The 19,580-nt window shown below is 46.5% G+C and overlaps 2 protein-coding genes and 1 long non-coding RNA gene across 8 annotated transcripts; 1 reads left to right on the top strand and 2 right to left on the bottom strand.

Annotated features, from left to right (window-relative positions):
- Window positions 1-546: 546 nt before the first annotated feature.
- Window positions 547-6,084, bottom strand: LOC4815020 (uncharacterized). Its single transcript, XM_001354869.4, has 3 exons — window positions 5,068-6,084; window positions 4,637-4,993; window positions 547-4,463 (listed from the first exon to the last, which is right to left on the bottom strand). Exons 1-3 carry the CDS (start codon window positions 5,860-5,862, stop codon window positions 3,282-3,284), a joined length of 2,334 nt encoding a protein of 777 aa, XP_001354905.3. The 5' UTR covers window positions 5,863-6,084; the 3' UTR covers window positions 547-3,281.
- A 1,065-nt stretch (window positions 6,085-7,149) lies between these two features.
- Window positions 7,150-18,313, top strand: Nup153 (Nucleoporin 153kD). Of its 6 annotated transcripts, none has more exons than XM_033382247.1 (8): window positions 7,150-7,166; window positions 7,916-8,475; window positions 8,564-9,067; window positions 9,141-9,430; window positions 9,526-13,534; window positions 13,649-13,834; window positions 14,620-14,757; window positions 16,372-18,313. In XM_033382247.1, the coding sequence occupies exons 2-8, from the start codon at window positions 8,284-8,286 to the stop codon at window positions 17,188-17,190; spliced, it is 6,138 nt and encodes a 2,045-aa protein (XP_033238138.1). In that variant the 5' UTR covers window positions 7,150-7,166; window positions 7,916-8,283; the 3' UTR covers window positions 17,191-18,313. The 6 variants fall into 6 exon arrangements, with proteins under 6 accessions (XP_033238138.1, XP_015041767.2, XP_002134213.3 ...); XM_015186281.2 differs by lacking the exon at window positions 7,150-7,166 and adding an exon at window positions 15,651-15,718 and having other exon boundaries at window positions 7,353-8,475; window positions 16,372-16,615; XM_015186282.2 differs by lacking the exon at window positions 7,150-7,166 and adding an exon at window positions 7,357-7,661.
- LOC26532345 (uncharacterized) lies at window positions 17,425-19,493 on the bottom strand. Its single transcript, XR_001452819.2, has 3 exons — window positions 19,166-19,493; window positions 18,834-19,111; window positions 17,425-18,764 (listed from the first exon to the last, which is right to left on the bottom strand). It is a non-coding gene; the product is annotated as an uncharacterized lncRNA (long non-coding RNA).
- Window positions 19,494-19,580: the final 87 nt, after the last annotated feature.

Here is a 19,580-nt window from a genome sequence, read left to right as displayed (position 1 = left end):
AATGTCAGCTCGTACAGTGAAAGCCCTCTTGGACAGCCATAGATTGTCATAAGAGATCCAGAGAGAGATCCAGTTCGTGGAACCGAACCGGCCGGCAACGGAGAGGGGCTTGCCTGTTGCTAATTGATCGAATCGATCGAAACACAGCCCGAGGCCTCGGGGTGCTAAATATCACAGACAGAATTGGCACACTGCTTCCCCGAAAATGGTGAAATGGGCTGGCCCACGCCCCACCGGAGTGATCGTTTCTACGTCTTGGCCCAAGTTTGGCCAAACTTAACTCTATAATTAGCGATAACGGTGACGCAGTACGGAAGAAAATCCCAAGGGATCCGGGGTGTGCGTGGTGGGGTGTGTAGAATATGTTAGGGCTATCCTTTGACACTCATTTAGGAATCGTAGTAGCTTTAAGCATACCCAGACGTGCGACAACAACCATGACCAGCAGCAGATAAGACGCTATCGCGGTGCGGTCTAAGAAACCGGGACTGCCTTTCTTTCTGAGGGTTAGCTTCCATAGTAAATAAAACAATAATTGTGCGTGGGTTTTTTGTTTTTTTTTTTTACTGATTTAAACCTATTTTATTCGAGAATGCTTCGAATATAAGCTTGTACAATGTATGTTTCGCACTAAAATCTCATTCGATTCGGTATTATTAGGATAAATAAAAATGTAATTTCATTTGTTTGTTATTCTTGCTTTACATTTACATAATTAGAAGGCGTTGCTTCGCTTCTTAAACCTAATGGATAATATAGTATATTCTATTCATGTTGTTCATTCCATCCCTTTTCAGCCAGATCTAGGATTTGAGTAGGGTTTTGTTTGTATGATCTCTGGTTCTTCTGGAAGCGCACTTTTGTTACACCTTTTGCTCTTGTGATCCCCAACTCACTTCTAAACTATCTCCCACGGGACTTGTATCCTTAACTACTTTTTGCTTTTAACTATTTCACAATTTATCTTGGCATCAGCACAAAAAAGAAAAACCGGAAAGAAGAAGGGAGGCCGACTCTGTAGAAATGTTGGCTATTGGATAGGACACCGAATAAAATTAGTTTCATGCAGTGAAAAAAAAGTTGAGATGGCTTTGAAGTAGAAACTAAGAGACTAGATCGCAAAACTGGTTTGAAATTGAAATTACTATAGATATTTTTGGCGATTTAAAACATTTAATGTTGGCGCATTGTTATTCTGTTCGTGTGGCAATCGTGGTTAAGTGCTTTAAGGAACCGACTCCCCTCCCTATCAGACACGCGAAAATGCAAATGCGCATGAATCAGAGGAATTGGGATCAAAAGTCTGTGAATTGGACTAAATGAAGAGGATCTTGCTCCTGCTAATGACTGTATTCCACTAAACTTGACTGAAAGACAGAGATTTGACTTATGCATATGCTTATGGGGAGATAAAACGATCAGCCTATCAGTTGGTTGAAGTCTGGTTTAGGGGACAACGGCCATTATCTGGATTCGCGTGTACTTTTCATTATGTCTATGGATGTATGTGTCTCTGGATCTGATTGCTTAGGATTAATGCCTATATAGCTGTTATAATCAGTCAGCAGGTCGTGTGCATCATCGCAAATTACATATTTACATAGTTATGTTTAGAGTTACAGTTACAGTTACAGTTACAAAATACAGCTGCAATTATAGAACGAATCGGGATTCAACCTTCGAACTTCCCTTCGCACTGTATTCAGGATTCAGTCAGTCGTTGGTTGTACAGTGAAGATATCAGGCGGCCATAAGGCATTCATTACTGGTTCGAAAACTCATGGGCTTTAATACAAATGGTTTAGGATCCATCTATCTAACCAATGACCTAACCCTTCTCTGTCTTTAAAATGATATACATCTAAGTTTTTCAGCCAGCATTTAAATGTATTCGTATTAGTTATAACATCGAATGTTTTGTAGGGGATTTGCATAGAATTTTCTCCAAGCCCAAAAACTGCATTCAACTAAATGTATATGTTCCCGGCCTTCGCTCTTTGAAGACCAAGTTCCATTATTCTAGTACGATTCTTGGAAAATTTGCAATCATTTTTGCATTAAATACTCGCTTAGTGTGTGGTGTTAAATTGTTGATTATTCCTAGATTATTATTAAAATGGAAATCTTTCTTTGAGTCGAATGAAGTATAAATAATGATTCATTTCCTGGGAACGGCTGATATCTTAGATCTATTTTCTAAAATAATAATTTCTCTAGTGGCAGATTGGGGGGGGAGGTTGGTGGTGGTGTTTGGGTTTTGAGTTTAAGAAAGTTCGACTGTGATCGCTACAGAGTTTCAGATCCGTCAACAAATTAAAAGCAGACCAAAAAAACAGATAAAAAAAAAAATACAAAAAAAAAGTTGAACTATATTTCTAGAGACGTACAATCGAATTTGAATCTGCACCTTCACCATCTATCGGCTCTCCATCTGGTGCTCTATCTTTTTGGGTAATTTTCTGATGCCTTATGGCTCCTTACACATTCTGTACATGGTGTTTTTTGTTCTTTGTTGTTGTGTGTTGCTTTTGTAGAACTTATAAAATTAAATATTGCTGGTAATTGTTAGCCTGAGGGTCCAACCTCTGCTGTGGATGGATCCATCGTTCGTTATACATAATACGTACTTAGTTACGATACATAGAATACTTGTTATAAAATACTTTGTTCTGGAATGTTTAGACGCGCGCGCACACACTCTGCGATTTTCTGTGGGAGGGGGGAGAGGATCAAGAGGTTGGGGGCATAGGAATGTGTATGCAATAATTCATGCTCGTATAATAATTAATTCGAATCTGCCAAGGAGTTGTATGGCTCCCCAACATGGACATAAGTACAATAGTGTCTGCTTGATCTATCGGATGAGATGATGATGATGATGGAGGGAAGAAGTGTACGACTTTAAGCTTAACTATAGGTAGGATTGGATTTAATCTACTCGATTTGTTGGCTGTTATGCTAATGCTGGTGCTGGTGGTGGTGGTGGTGGGAATACTTTTCGTTTAAGTACCGCAGGTACCAGCGCTCTGATGAACAAACTAAATGCCTAATTAAACTAATATTAAATAAGTGTAAGATACATGTAGTAAAAGTTAAATAAGAAAAAGCTAGCTAGCTGCCTTGTTAGTTGTTAGGCAAATTGAAGGACGTTGAAGTTTCTTAACAATCTATTTGACATGACGACCACTGGCGCTTCCTCGACCCCGTCCACGATTGCGGACAGATCCAGCCTTGGTTTTGATCCGATCCCGATCCCGATCACGATCCCGCTCTCGTCCCTCTCACAGGCTGCTACGACCCGATCGGCCAACAGCACCAACAGCGCCATTGGGCCGATTGTGTCGACGCTTGTGGAGATAGAGGCCGGCGGCCTGGGCGAATGCAGAGCCGCATATCTGGCAGACATAACGCTTGACCTTGTCGTGGATCTGTTTGTGATTCTGCAGATTCTTTGTGGACTTGAAGGTCTTACCGCAGATGTCGCACTTGAACTCCTCGTTGCTGTAGTGCAACTTCAGATGCTCGAACAGGCTGTTGCGGGCCATAAATGACTTGTTGCACTGCGGATAGTCGCACTTGTAGGAGCGCTCTCGCTCATCCTGATGAACAATGCGGTGGGCATTCAGGTGGCCGGGCGTCGCGAAGCTCCGTTGGCACACACCGCATCCAAAAGGCTTCAGCTCTCCGTCTGCTGGTCCGTCCTGCTGATCGTCCTGCTCATCGCCATTTTCGTCAGACGATTGGACACCGCTTCGGCGGCGGCGGCGCTTACGAGCATCGCCCGAACCAGAACCAGAATCGGCGGGGCCCGAGGACTCCAGTATGCTGTGATTAAGATTGAGCGCCAGCGTTGGCAGGAACAGCTCCTCGTTGTGGCGCCGCAGATGCTCATCGTAGTTGGACTTCTCCCGGAAGCTGGCCGTGCACAGTTCGCAGTTGAATTTGCCCTCGGTGCCGGCGCCCAGATGCAGCTGCTTGTGGCTATCGAACTCCTCGGCGCTGTTGAACTGAATGTTACACACATTGCAATAGTAGCCGCCGCCGAGGCTCGGCTGGTGGGTGAGCATGTGCAGGTCGAGTTCGCGCAGCGTCTGCACAATCTCTGCACAATGCTGGCACTTGAACGGCGGTATGTCGTCGTCCATGAAGTTCATTTGATCGTAGTAGATGTAATTCGGTATGAACTTGCGCCCCGCACGATCGCAATTAAGGCGCTCCAGCTTCTGCTTGGAATAGTCAAAGCGGAGCTGCGAGATGCGCTTCGAGATCTGGATGGTGGACACATCAATCAGCTGCTGCAGCTCCATGGCCATCTGGTGCAGGCCCTCGCCTCGACGCTCCTTGCTGCGGTAGTCCGGATCAAAGCGGTTATAGAAGCACTGATATCGCTTCACCATGCTCAGCAACTTCGCTGTCGATGTGTCGTTCCAAATGGCTGAGAATCGGCGCCGGTATGAGGTTTCCTAAAGCATATAGAAGCACACAGGGAAACAGAAGCACAGAGGGACCCAACACACAAACGGGGGCGATTTATTATTCATTATTATTGTTTATCGCCAAGAGGATGTTTACATAAATCGGGTTCTCAAATGGCTTAAGTTTTCAATGGAAGGGGGGGGGGGGTGTCAACACTCACCTTGACAACAGCATCGGACATTTTGGAATTGTAGCTGTATACCTCGTTGAGGAAATGCAGCTCCTTAAAGTACCACAGCGTACTGATGTTCGTCTTCTCGAGGGCCATCCGGTTGCATTCGCGCTTGTAAACGGTGCGCAGATTGTCCCACTTCCTGGTGATGGCATCCTTGGCCAGAGAGATGTTGAAGCGGCTCTGAAACTCCAGGACAATCCAATCGAGGAAGCGGGCACGCTTTACACGATCCCGGAACTGGGCATCGCTGTGGTCCCAAAGGAACGGATTGCGCTGATATGATTGTATGAGGAATTGGATCATCTTGCGATCCTTGATGTGCATCGTAAGCTCACGGTCCCTCTAATTATTGGGTGTGTAATGGAATTGTAAGTATGATCAAATCTGAGGGGAAATGTACGGTGCATGCAACCTACCCCCAAGAGGGACTCCTCGACCATCTCGTCATAGCTGAGAAAATCGGTTGATTCGTTGCCGGGGAAGATGTGATTGGCCGCTGTATTGAAGCTGCTGCTGCCGCCGCTGTAGTCCAAATATTCTCCCGAATTGTCATTGTCATTGTCCCCCATGTAGCTGCGATCATGGTCGGCATAATCATCCATCGACGAATCACCGTCGGCGGTGATGGGTTCGTTTTTGACATCCACACGCGGCTTGGTCACCTTCATACGGGGGCGAGGTCTTGGAATAATTGCGGGCATATCGCTTTCGGGTAGGATGGCCTCTTCGTCGTCAATGGCCTCAGAATCGTCTTCGTCTGCCGGCAAACGGAGCACATCCTCATCGTGGTCGGGATCCGCGTCGTCGTCATCGTCGTCGTCGCTACATGGCGGTTCGGGCAGCTCCTGTTTGATGACCATTTGTGGCTCGAGCAGAGCGGTGTCCGCATCGGTCAAGTCTTCGATCTCGTCAAAGTGGTGCCCATTTCTATGATGGATTCCCTCGTGCAGGGCATCCTCGTCCATCGACAGGGACATGGGCTCGCCAAAGCTGAGGGCGAGGCTGGATGGGGGAACGTGCCCCTCGGTGCCCAGATGCACCGTTTGCATGTGGCTAATGAATGAATCAAAGTAGAGGAACTTTTCGCTGCAGAAGATACAGCGCAATGCGAAATACTGGAAGTCCTCGGTGGCCGTCACGACGCCACAATCCTTTGTGCAGTGACGAAAAATCTCCTCATCGTTTGTACGTGGATACGCCAACACGCTCATGGTGCCGACTGTAGGTTTGGGACACACACTCGTCTCGTAACTGAAATCGGATTCGGAACGCTCCCCACTGCACGCTGCACTGCGTTTGAGGACTGCACTCTTTCGATTTATGTCCTATTCTTGGATCTAAAATAATTGCCAATAAATAAAAATTGTGTCCGAACTAGTGTTAGTGTTTAGAGCAGTGTGACCGCGTACCGTCCGACCCTTATAAATATACCACAATATACAGTCTCATATTCAAAATATACCGTTAATATACTGAAGAATTCGAGTTTTATTCCCCTCAGCCATGCCCACATAATTTTTTAATATTAATGAATCTATTTTCCACTTGACTGCTTTAATTTAAACTCTTGCTTTTGTTATATTTTGGCTTAAACAAAATGGTTCAACAAAAAAAAACACTCGGAATGTTACTGGTATTTGAAGACATGATGCGTATATAGACCTTTGTATACCCTATTTCGTTAATTTAATATGAAGATAAAACGTTATTCATATAGAACTTTTCTCAAATTGATAAGTTTTAGTCGTATTCATCAATATTAATGGTATCTTGCATATATATATATCGATCATGATACCTATTCTTGGTCTCTGTAACAATACAATAAACTGCAAAATATCGTTGTGATATTTAAAACAGACGCCAAGTTGTTTTTGCCTTCTTTGGAGCCTGGGATGACAAACATATTCTGAATTTTATAATATCCTTTTCCCTAGGGTATGACAATTAGTGTTGCCGCAAATTCGGTGCATGGAATGGCGCTCACTGTCGTCTACCGCGTATTACCAATAAATACTGTTTTTTGATATTCCGTCCAATATTACTAGCTAAATAGAAACCTCAACCCTGCCCACATAATTTTATCCGATTAATGAATCTATTTTCTACTTCACTAGTTTGTTTTAAATACTTGCTTTTATTGGATTTCTATACCCTTTCTTCTTAAATATACCTTTGAAAATGAAATTTATTAGATTGATGAAATTGACTTAAAAAAAACCGAAAAGTATTAAAAATACCGTAAACAGGGCTTACGTAAAACCGGGGCGAAATGCAGAAATCGAGCTATATAATATATCGATGGCTATTTGTTCTCGCAGAATATATCAATTTCGATATTTATGTGCGATGTTGGGCGAGATTTTCTAATAATGATATTAAACCTTGGGAGACGGCGTAATGGAAAATGGAAAATGACTCCCGACTCAGAGTCGGGAAACGTGTCTGAAGATGGCTACGAACATTTTGTTTGCGTTTTGTCTCGTATGCTATCCCTTTCTTCGCAGCAAATTAAGTAAAGTTTAACGCTATAAAGCTATAACTGACTAATTGCAAAAGCCACCTCATGGGAAACAAACCGTCTAACACCATCAAGAAAAACAATAATAAACATAGCATAATAAACATCGATTCCAAAATATTTTAATTATGGCTCAGTTAGCGGCCCGATATGCAACGCGTTGGACCAATAAAATACACTAGCGCGTAGCAATCCCACACTCGTCGCGGTTTGACTCGTTGGTTTTGCATGAGCTGCTATTACTCGTCATATTAGCTACACGCGTTTTTCTCAAATCGTGCTTTTTTTTGTGAAGTGTTCATTTCTTTTGTAAAAATTACTCACTATTATGTTTTGCGACACAAATCCTTGCATTTTCGGCAATGCGTGCAGCTAAAATGATTTGAGAATTGCAGGCCATTCGTTGCGTCTCTGGCTGTTCAACTCAAGCATTTTTGAAACAAATGAGTGCGAATGCCATAGCTGGGTACCTCGCGCGCTCGTGTGTGTGTGAGTGGTGTATAAAAGAAGAATTGCAAAAGAAAAGAAACGAAGACGAAAAAAAGGAAGCGATAAAAACGGTCACCCCCGCTCGTTTTGCCCATATTTGGTTCACAGGCAAAATAGAATCCGTAAAAACATAATCCTCATATGATTAGGAAAAACGAGCAATTTACTACATGCATGCATGTGTGTACACAGTTTTCTTTACAATTTATAATCCCGATGTGATTTTTATTTTACCGCGTCTCTTGTGCTTGCAGAGGAATATAAAATGCATATTTCCCGTGTAATAGATAAATAAATAAATACATTCAGATCTGCTGCACTTTCTGGCGCCAAAGTGCAAAGACACAGAAAAAAGATCAAAAGAAAATAAATGTAAAAAAAAAATCGCCGCGTGTGTGGAAGAACCAACACAGCGACACGGCGTGCGTAACACACATACATTGAACTGACACTGACGACACTCACACACTTACCCAGGATTGCAACAGTGTGTTCCGTTTCTTTTTTTATTGTTGTTTTGCGCGTTTGTGTGTTTGTGTGTGTGTGCGCGTGTTCGTTTCTTTTTGGTTAGTTTTCATTTTGTGTGCCGTGCCGTTTCTTCGCCGGCTTAAAATCCAATAAAATGTCTGAGTTTGAGGATAGTCCACACCAAAATAGCCAAACAAAAAAAACACTGCAACGACACCAAACCACGAAATTCAGCACGAGATCAGGATCGAGCACACATCCGCTAACGCCGCTCAGGGAAGTACGCGAGCCCGAGGAGGGCGCCGAAGATGATTCTGCTGCCGGCTCACCCCGCGTCTCCCGCAAAGTAAGTACAGTTACAGTTTTACAGTCGAGTCGGAGGTCGAAATTCGCGCGAAATACTGGAAATGCTGCATTTTGTTCTCTCATTCCAGTCTCTCATGGGAAGGGTGAAGCTGGGCGTTTCAAATATCCTGTCATCTTCATGGTTCTCACCAACTTCTAAGGCCATCACCCCGGAGGCCCAAGAGGAGCAGCAACAACAACAGAATGGAACAGGAACAACGTCTCTAACGAAAAGGAAACGAGGACGCCGTCGTATAGAGCTGGCCGAACCCGACGGCGAGGATTCACCCGCGGGGGGCCTGCTACCCGATGTGGATGATGGCGCCGCTGCACGAGGTCTGGACTACGAGGAGGTGGCCCTGGCCGACAACATAGCCGAACATGATTTAGTTGGCGAGGATGAGCAGACACGCCGCAGCGAATACAATGTGTTCGCCTTGCGCAAACGGCGCACTGCTATTGCCGCCGATGATGATTTTGATGACGATGACGACGAGGTGCCAGATGGTGACGAAGAGGAAGACGAGGACGATGGTGACGATGATCACGCACAAGCGTCAGCCTCTCCCCCGCCTAAGCGTCGACAGTTGGAAGTGAGTGAAATCAAGCTATACTCTCCTCTTCCTAATTGCTATTCCTAATCTCAAATCTGAAATTTTATTGCAGCTGGAGACAAGCGTCCATTTACCAAGCATGCGGCGACTGCCATTGCCACTGGTTTCCTCCACGCCCGCTGCTGCCGCTGCCGCTTCCGCCGGTCAACTATACACCTCAGGCAATTCTCAGGCATTGGGCAGCCGCAGCCATAGTCGTGGCTCGAACAAGGGCGGCGTGCCTCCACATCGTCGCACCTACATGAACCTCTATCACCAGCATCAGCAGCGTGAGCCGGGCTACAACTTCTTTGCGGGCAACGAGTCGGCCGCCGAGGCCACCACAGGAGATCTGCCAGTCAGGTGAGCCCCTGCCCTACCCCTCTAGCCCTGACCCAGTTCCTGTCGTTACTTACTAGAGATTTTACTATTCTCCGCTGTCCTCGTCCTCGTTGCAGTATACGTCGATCGCTGAACATCCCAGCCATAGAGCATCCACGCGGTCGTAGCTTCAGCTTCGGGCAAACCAGCAGCAGTTTCTCCGCCGTGCCATTGGCCTTCCACAAGAGACCCCCTCTGCTGGGGCAGACTGACACGATCCCCGAAGCATCCCTCGATGTGGCACAGTCAGATAATGAGAGGATTGAGCATCTACTGAATATCTGCAAATCCAATAATAATATCAGCAGCAGCAACAACAATAACAACATTATCAAATCGAAGAGAGGAGCCGCCACAGCCACAGCAGCAGCAGGAGCGGAAGCGGGATCGGGAGCAGATTTGGAGAGCGAACTGAATGAATATGCCGAGGCAGTGGAGGCCTCCGATTCCTATCCCTACCATCACAACAGCAACAACAACAGCGACCAATGGTTCTATGGGAATTTGCAGAGCGCAAAGTCAATATTTACACGCGGCTCGGCCCAACCGACGCACCACAATTCTACGTGTTCGCTGAATTCGCTGAACAAGAGGCGGCGCTTCAATGCCTACATCTATGGCAGCTCCTCGGCCCTGAGCGACAGCCGGCTGCTGACGCGCAGTGCTTCCGCCTCGGCCTGGGGCTCCGGCTCAACATTAAGCTCGCCCTTCTACAAGGGCCAGACCACATTCGGCGGCAATTCGGCGCACAATCGCATCTTTGGCCAGAGTGGCGGCTCCTCGTCATCGGTGGCCATGAACTCGGGCGGCCGTTCACCGGCCGCCCATCAGGCGCCACCCTCCACCGGATACCGCGTAAAGAAAATTGCTATGTGCCCCAGAAAGCAAACAGAGACACCAAACACATCGGTCGTGGACAGCATGTCCCTCTCGACCTCCACACGTCGCATCCTGAGCCTACTGGAGACGTACTCCTCGCCTCTGTTTGATGTCAAGCGGCTCGGAAACACACTGAAGGAGCAGCAGCAGCAGCAACAGCAACAACAGCTGCAAAAGCGGCAAACTAGCATTTCCTATTCCCCGCCAATGCAACAGGTACTCGAACGACGTCGCCTGCACCGTGTCACCCAGAGCTCGAAGGAATTGCTTTTGAATTACAAGCCAAAGGCATCATCGGCCACCACCATGGCCCTGGCAGCTCTGCCAGCCCGTCACACCAATAATAATAATAATAATAGTCACACGAACAAGATGCGCTCCCGACTGAGTCACACGTCGTCTCGCAAGCCGCGCGAAGATATCGAACTGGCTCCCGAACCCTTCGACTTGCCGATGATCAATTTCCCGGCCATGGCAAATACACCGACATTTGATTTGGTCATCAAGCCACCGCCGCCGCCGACGGTGCCATCGGTGACGGCCAACCCTGCAGTCCCCAGGCCTGCGGTTAATTTTGTGGGTGCCAATGTTAATTCTGCAGCAACAGAAACAGCAAGAGCTCCAGCTAATGCCAGTGGCAGTGGCAGTGTCAGTGCCAGTGTCAGTTCTGCAGCCTTGCAGCCTAGCAACGTATCAGGACGTAGATTCAGCTTTGTTGAACCCATACCCGTACCCATACTGGGAGAAGGAGAAACTGCACAGGAATCGAGGAACACGCGCCATTTCTCCTTTCCAGCACCAGCTTCATTTGAGACGCAACAACAGAAGCAGTCGCTGCCATTCATGAACGGTCCCACCACCGCTGCATCGGCACATAATCCAAGCAGCAGCCAGCTGGGTGTGGTAGGAGGCTTTAGCCAGAAGTTTATGAAATCAGCCACTGAATGGGAGTGCGATGTGTGCATGATCAGAAATAAGTCGGAGCTGGTTAGGTGCGCAGCCTGCGAGACGCCAAAGCCTTCCAAGACTGCAGCTCCACCTACATCTGCAGTTCCATTGTCGACTGCCAGCGCGTTCGGAGATCGTTTCAAGAAGTCTTCGAGTGCCTGGGAGTGCGACACATGCATGATATTCAACAAGAGTGAGGATAGCAAGTGCGTGGCCTGTGAGACGCCGCGCCAGGGAGCTACCACAGCAGCCAGAAAAACCACCACCGACTGTTTCTCAATTACAAACAGCCCGGGGTGCGGTTCCGGCTCTGGCTCCGGATCGGGATCGGGCTCGGGATCGGGTTTCTCCACATCCAGTTCGAGTTCCGGCTTTGGGCAGGCTTTCAGGCCCAAGGCCAACACATGGGAGTGCCAGACATGTCTGGTGATGAATCAGACGAGTGCCGTCGAGTGCGTCGCCTGCCAGTCGCGCAATCCCAATGCCAGCAGCGAGTCCAGCTCGAGCTCCTCCGCAAGCAATCCTCCAACCAACGTCTCTTCGAGCACCAGCAACAGCAACACTACCAGCTTCAAGTTTGGCTTCACCCCAGAGCAGCAGAAGCAGCAGCAGGCAGTCAAACAGGATGCCAGTTTTCAGCAGCTGGTGGCTGCCCAGAAGGCAGCCAATTGGGAGTGCGAGACGTGCATGGCCATGAACGACCATTCGGTCTCCACGTGCTGCTGCTGCGAGCAACTGAGGCCGAGAAGCGACGACCGCAAACCCTCATCCAACGCCACTCACAATGTGCCCACGTTCACGTTCGGGTTTGTGCCAAAAGCAAAGGAAGCAGCACCAGTCCAGCCAGCCCTGCCGGCTCCAACATCGAACGCTGCTCCTCAGTTCTCCTTTGGCTTTGGCCAGAGCAAGGATGTGGCAGACAGCAACAAAGCTTCGACAGGAGGATTCAAGTTCGGAGCCCTCCCCACCCAGGAGGAGCCAAAGTCAATCGATCTACGGGCAACTCCGACTGCCACAAAGGCCACATCCACCACAGGAATCGAAACAGCAGCAACGGGAGCAGCAGCAACAGTGACTCCCGTTAGCCAATTTTCATTCAGAGCCCCCACCACCACATCGACACAACTGTCCTCCAGCAGCGACACGGCTACCGCTACCGCCGCAGCTACCGCAACTACCGCAACCGCCGCAGCTACCGCAACTACCGCAACCGCCGCCGCTACCACTGTCAAGAGTCAAGTGTTCAGCTTTGGAACCCCGTCATTACCTTCGTCATCATCGGCAGTGTCCAGCTCGACGCACACTTCGGGCAGCAACGCGAGCGCCACCCTTGCGATCAGCTCCTCCAATACGAAGCCCATGTTTATCTTCAGCGCTGCCCCCTCCGCAACGACCAGCAGTGTAAGCAGCAGCACTAGCCAACAGCCGACGGTGACGACGGCACCTGTGGTCTTCTTTGGGGCTGGGACCACAACCAATCCGGGAGGACCAGCGGCAACATCTAGCACATCGTTTGCTGCGACACCGGCTCCAGCATCGGTTTCTGCCGCTGCAGCGCCAGAGCCAGCGCCAGCACCAGGTTTGTTCAGCTTTGGCGGTCCATCTCCAGCTAGCTCCACGACAAAAGCTGCCCCCAGCAGCAACAGCAACACCTTCTTCTTTGGCCAAACTCCGACATCGACGGCAGCCCCGACTACAAATGCGACGGGCTCCATCTTTGGAGCAGCAGTAACATCAGCAGCACCGCCGCTAAGCTTTGGAGAGAAGAGAGCGGCATCGGGTATACCCGCAAACACCCAGACAAAGCCCGTAAGCTTTGGCTGGCCCAGCGCCAGCGCTAGCCCTAGTCCCAGCCTCATACCCAGTAATGGCAGCACAGCCCAGGTCCCGGCCACCGCCACCGCCACCGGCAGCACCAGCGTCCCGACGGTGGTGTCTGGCGGCTCTGTTTTCGGCAGTGGATTTGGATCAGGCTTCGGCAGTACATCGACCGCCAGCACGACAACAACTCCGGCACCGACTTCAGCTTTTGGCGGCAATGGAGCCCTCCCCACCACGGGTTTCGGCTTTGTGGGTAACTCGATGGCCCCCCATTCTTTGCCTGCGCCTGCGCCCGGTCCGGCTGCTATGTTCAGTAATGCCATAGCGCCTGCCTTTGGCGGCAGCAATGGAGGAGGAGGAGGCTTCGGCGGCGCGAGCACTGCCGCAGCTGCAAAGCCATCATTTAACTTTGGAGGCTCTTCGGCTCTTTCCCAGTCGGTAAGTATATCGGAATCGTCAGTTGATAGTGCTGCACTCCGTTCGATAACTGATCGATGCTCTCCGCTCTCTCTCTCCCTCTCTCTCTCTCTCTCTCTATGTGTGTCTCCGCAGGCGGCCACATCTGGACCCTTCAACTTTGGCGGCAGCGGCACCGCGGGCAGTGCGATCCCCGCTAAGCCGGCCTTTAATTTTACGGGCTCGGCTACAGTGTCCGCTGGCACAGCCACACCACAGGCGACGCCTGCCTTTAACTTTTCCGCCGGTTCGGCGACTGCCAATTCCCTAGCATCGGGCGATGTAAGTATCCATATCCATCCATCCATCTACCCAGCCATAGCCATAGACATAGACATAGCAATTGCCATTGCCATTGCGCAGACCACAATTTTGACACGAGAAATCGTACTTCAAAATATACTGACGGCAATAAGCCTTTTCCAGAACTTGTTGAAAGAGAACATCAATTTGTACGTCTATATAACATATATGTATATCAGTAGGCAGTACGCATATTTATACATATTTCGTAGATGTTTTAGAGCTTATAGGTGGCCCAAAGGATGTGCCACCTTTTATTTGTCTTTGCATGATAGCCGATAGCCCTACTTTCGGTTAACCTATTTTTAATTAAGGATTACAGTATGTATATATTTATTTCTTTGATTGTTTATATTTATATTTATTTATTTGTATTTATTCTTCTCTTTTTTTCTTTCTCCTTTCTATTTTCAACAACACAAAAACCAACCGATATCAAAAAAAATCTTCATGTTGTTGTCGCTGTTGTGTGTGTGTGTTCTTTTGAAAAATTAACAACAAAAAATAATAACAAAAAAAAAACAAAAAAAACGTACTCCATGTATGTATTACTCCTATGTACACACTTTATAAAACCAAACCTCCCCCCACCTCCCTATACTGCAAAACCTCTATGGGGCTATGGGGCGCACAAAATCAAATCAATCAATCAATCAATCAACTATCCATCCTACTAATCACCACTGAAACGACCTAAAAAATCAAATCAAAACAAAACCAAAAAAAAAAAAAAAAAAATGGCATTTGTGGGCACGGCATCGTAGCAGCGTGTCTTCCAGTTCGGCGCTTCTGCGGCTCCTGCCGCTCCTGGCGCAGCTCCCGGGCTCGGTGATCCTGGGGCGAGCGGTTCGTCAATGTTCAATTTTGCGGTCACATCGACGCCGCTGCAAATGCAGATGCAGGTAAACCAAAATGATGGTCAATCCAGGCTAAAAAATTATCTAAAGCCAAGCCGTTAACGATTTTTGTATCACCTGTTTGCACTCTTGAAACACCAGTATTATATACATATGTAGTATTTAGTTTTGTATACATATATAGAAGAAAAGTATTAGTTTTAGTTGTTTCATGACCCCCTTTCACATTCCACTAGCTTAACATTAACAGTAGCATTGACATTTAACATTTAACAGTAGCATTGACATTTAACATTAACAGTAGCATTGACATTTAACATTTAACATAAGCAGCGTTGCATTTACATATGTATGTATGTAGCTATCGATCAATTGCTTATGTGTTGTTGCTGTGCATTTCAAACCGTATCGGTAGGGGGTAGTGAGGGTAGAACTCGCTGTAACTGTACAACTGTACGGGGCCGCGATATTCGATCTACATACATATGTATGTATGTGCATACATCTACGTGTGCTGTGGAATCTGATAAACATATGATTTATATGCATGCCGGTTCGATACTTTTTTTGGACAGCACTGTATGTGTGACCTCTAACCCCACACACAGAAACATACACTTTTAACACCCAAACAGACGAACATTCTACACTCATACTCATAAACTCTACCGACACACACACACATATACGAACACTCTCATTCCGCTGTCACTTTTCATTTCAGAAACCAATTTGTAAATACACTACGTAACTTAGGCCCCTCCCCGTCCCCCTCCCAATCCCAACCCAACCCAACCCACTCCCCCCTCGTACATTCACTCATCATGAACAACAAAAATAATTTTTTGCTTTAAACAAAGACAACAAATTTACCACAAAAACCCAAAAAGGAAAAAAACAAAACCGAAAACGTATTTTTTTTATTTGTTTGTTTGCAGTCAACGCCAAATGCCAACGCACCGTTCCAATTTAGTGCCGGTGCTCCGGCGGCAGCCAATATGTTCGCGTAAGTAAAGGAGAGAGAAAGAGTACGCACTTGCGAATGCTGCGTGAGCGAGCTAGAGATACGAATAGTGAGTGGAAAGCGATTAGGAGAGAGAGGATCATTGGTTCTCTCTCTGTCTATTGCAATTTTCCAAAATGATTGGCCGAATCACACACACAAAAACACACACACACAGACAGACACCTACACTGATGCACCGTTCACCGTTATTATTGCATTTACACAGCTAATTTGTAAAGATATTTGTTGTTGTGTTTGTTATGTATGTCTGTATGTATGTATGTTAACATAACGAAAACAAAAAAACATAACAAAACAAAATTAAACTCCAAACGGATTTAAAGATCTGTTTTGGAATCCCACCAGCAACCACTGCATACAACTAAATGTTTTCTAAACGTTAAAAAAAAAATCTGTTATCCATAAATGTTCCTTGTGTGTGTGTGCGCGCGGTTTTTGCGGTCACAGTCCTTCAGTGCGTTAATATTTTACGTTTCCGTGTGGTTTTTGTTTGCACACATTTTCTGTTCCTTTTTTTAAAGGCCACAAGATTTCAAATTCATACTCGCTCCGCAGCTGCAAAACCCGGAACTAGTTCCGATTTTAGTCATACATAGACGCACATGCACTAACGAATCCCGTTCCATTCACAGCTTCAATCCACCGCCAGCTGGCAACGCCGCCCAGAATTCACAGATGGCGCGCCGCAAGATCCGCGCCCCCGTGCGCCGTTTGCCGCCACGGTAGAAGTGGCATCGCAGGCCTCCGAAACAACATCTACTGAGGCCGCCGCCGCCGCCCTCGCCATCGCTTTAGGGGGGGGAACCGAGTGCAACAGCCACATGAATGAAGAACATGCACAGGCACAACCACAACGAATGGGATTGGCTCTAGAAGACGGTGATGCACGGAAAATCGGGCAGACGCCGCGGGAGGAGGAAGAGGACGAGGAGGGGCTGGTAACGGATAACGAGAGCAGTGACAGAACGCTAGGGGCATCATCCGTTGGTGCCCACAGACGGAGTCGCCGTCACAACGATCGTAATCAGCAGCAGTTCCCCCACGTTTCAAAATACCGTTTCGTACGCAGCGTCACAGGTACCGTCTCGGCCTCTACGGCTGGGACCGCCCCAGAACCAGATGAAGAAACCACAACCACCATGTTCAACACGGCAGCCGCCAAGCTGACCAGACAGAAGCGGCTTGGAGTGTTGCACAGCAGGCGGCAAACTCGCAGCAGAGTCACCACCTCCGCCATCATGAGCAACAGGAGTCACAGAGGAAGTGGCACCAAGAGAATCAGCCACCGTCAGCGCTACAACGATAACGACGGAACAGAAACAGGAGTAGGTTCCGTCGCGGGAGTCGGTGCCAAGAGCTCCCCCCATGTCCTGCGCAGCCGTTACAAACTGGTGCGACGCCGAAGCAACAATGAAGCAATAGCACCACTGACTGAAGCACAGCAGCCGTAAAGGACGTAAAGGAACTATTCACCGGAAGCAGATGTAGATCCCGATGCAAATGCAACATCGGCAACGGCAACCATATTTCGTAGTCCTCTCTCTAAACACACACACAAAATTTGTTTAAGTTATATTAATTTGTTGGTTTTATGGACACACACGCATATACTGCGTCCTCATCAAGCAGCTCTCGTGTCCATTCTCTAGTTTGTAATGGATCCTTTTTTATGCTAGTTTTTTTTGTTAATTGATTGAATGATGGGCGCAGGCAAGCCGAAAGCGTATGAAAAACATAGAAAATCAGGGATCCGGATTGAAGGATCATAATCTTCGTCGTCAGAGTGTGGTCTTCGGGCAGTGTAGTAGTGTACAGTAGGTAATCCTCGAATCAGTCCAAAAAGAACAAGGACCACCCCATACACATGCCAGTACATTGCAGGCGACGGAACTGTAAATTTCAATTTAATTGTATTTTTAGTCATTTTATTTGCAACTATTGTTTCTTGATGCATACATGAGATACATATATATATATATATTTATAAGTATAATCAGTAACCGATAATTATGTAATAATTATGTTGTGAAAATGTAAAGAGAGAGAGAGAGAGAACGGGGATGAAGATGAGAATGAGGAGGTAAATAGCGCAAAGAAGAAGAATGAGAGTAAACTATATTATAATATACATATATATTAAAAATCAAGAGAAAGCATCATCTGCTTAGATATTTTTGGAAGCAGTGGAAAGGAAAGAATACGGAACAAGTAGAGGAAAGAAGGGAGAAAAAGGAGATGATAATGATAATGATAATGAGGACCGCATTACTAGTTTGTGTTAGTTTTTGTTCTTTATTTATAGATTTATCCAAGGAATTCGCGATCGAAACACAGAAGCAAGAGCCACAACAGCAGTACACCAACAAAATACAGAAAACAGAAACTATTTAGAAACGTAAATGAAAAAAACCTATAGCTACCGATAAGAAAGAGATAGAGAAAAGAATAGAAGAAGAGGATAAGATGCACAGTGGCGATAATAGAGAGCAGAAAAAAGAATAAAGTTATGATGATTATACGCATGTTTTATATATACATAACTACATAAATATATACACATGGAAAACATTAAAATATTTTAATATAATTTTTAATTGATCATTTGTAAGTCCCGGGAAAAACTGAGTTGTGGAAATCGGAGAGAATTCGTTTTAAGAAACGGTATCGTAATGTAAATAAGTAAATATATGCGGTATGATAATTAAAAAAAGCAACAACAAAATATACCCACAAAAACCTGTGAAAAGAATGATCTACGCCTTTTTCTGTTCGTTTCTCCAATTTAAATGAATATTGTGGGCAATGTCGAGTTTACATACATTTTGATATTGAGTTTTGGCGAAAAAATCAATTATGCTTTTTTTTAAGATCGCCAATCTGTATCGAGAGGGGTTGGTGCTCACCTCGAGTGATCGCCCGCTGACGGAGATGAGCGTGAAGAAATTCGTAGCATAGCCAATCTGATCATGAATCGCGGTCTCAAGGATATTCTGAGTATATTACTTAAGTCCCAAAAAACATCAAGCTGTTCAAAGTTGTCACAGTATTTGTTTGTATTTATAGAGGTGGCTGGGAGCCCTGCTGAATACGTTACCGTTATTATTGCCGCTGCCCTGGCCCCCGGCCACCGATTCGCAGGCAATAAGTGCCAATACTGGGGAATTCTTCTTGGTTCTTTCCTAGTTTGTACGAAGTTTTTAGTCCGATTTTGTTCCGCCTAAATATCGGCCAGCTCCCGCCTGGAGATCCTGCCGCGCCAATTTAGCTCCACGGTTTCATGGGGCAGCGCCCCTCAGTCGGTTGGGCGGGAGGGCTGCGTTTTGCCTGGGATCCGCGCGTAACAGCCTTCTGCTGGTTTCAGTTCGTCGCCTCCTGTAAGAGGCAGTCGTTGCATATCAACGTACACGAATATTTTCAGCCATTTACCTCAAGTCGTTTAACTATTTAAATAGAGGAGGCTTACGTGGGTTAAGTTCGGTTTTTTATCGGAATATTGTAATATATTTCTGATGGACACACTGCCCTAGGTTACACTGATATTTTTGCCACCATGTCTAGCTCACACACCTTGCAAATTTTATACTTTTCATAGTATTTTCCAGTATTTTTTCTCACCCTCTTGTCCAATTCACCAATGTAGAAATCGTGTAGAAATGCCACTTAGAGCCATGTCCCAGACCACATCAAATACTCAGTATCAAATTTCTGATCGTTTGCCATAAAAATCTCAAAAATTTTCGGCAACAATTTTTGAAACGTACACATTTCCCCTTCAGGTGTCGCTTTTGGTAGTTACATACAAATGTAGTTAACATGTAGCAAATGTGTAATTGGCGTGTGG

The sequence above is a fragment of the Drosophila pseudoobscura genome, chromosome X, assembly GCF_009870125.1.
Source record: "Drosophila pseudoobscura strain MV-25-SWS-2005 chromosome X, UCI_Dpse_MV25, whole genome shotgun sequence".
Lineage (NCBI taxonomy): Eukaryota > Metazoa > Arthropoda > Insecta > Diptera > Drosophilidae > Drosophila > Drosophila pseudoobscura.
Note: the sequence above shows the minus strand (reverse complement) of the source record. Positions and strands in the feature narration are given on the sequence as shown.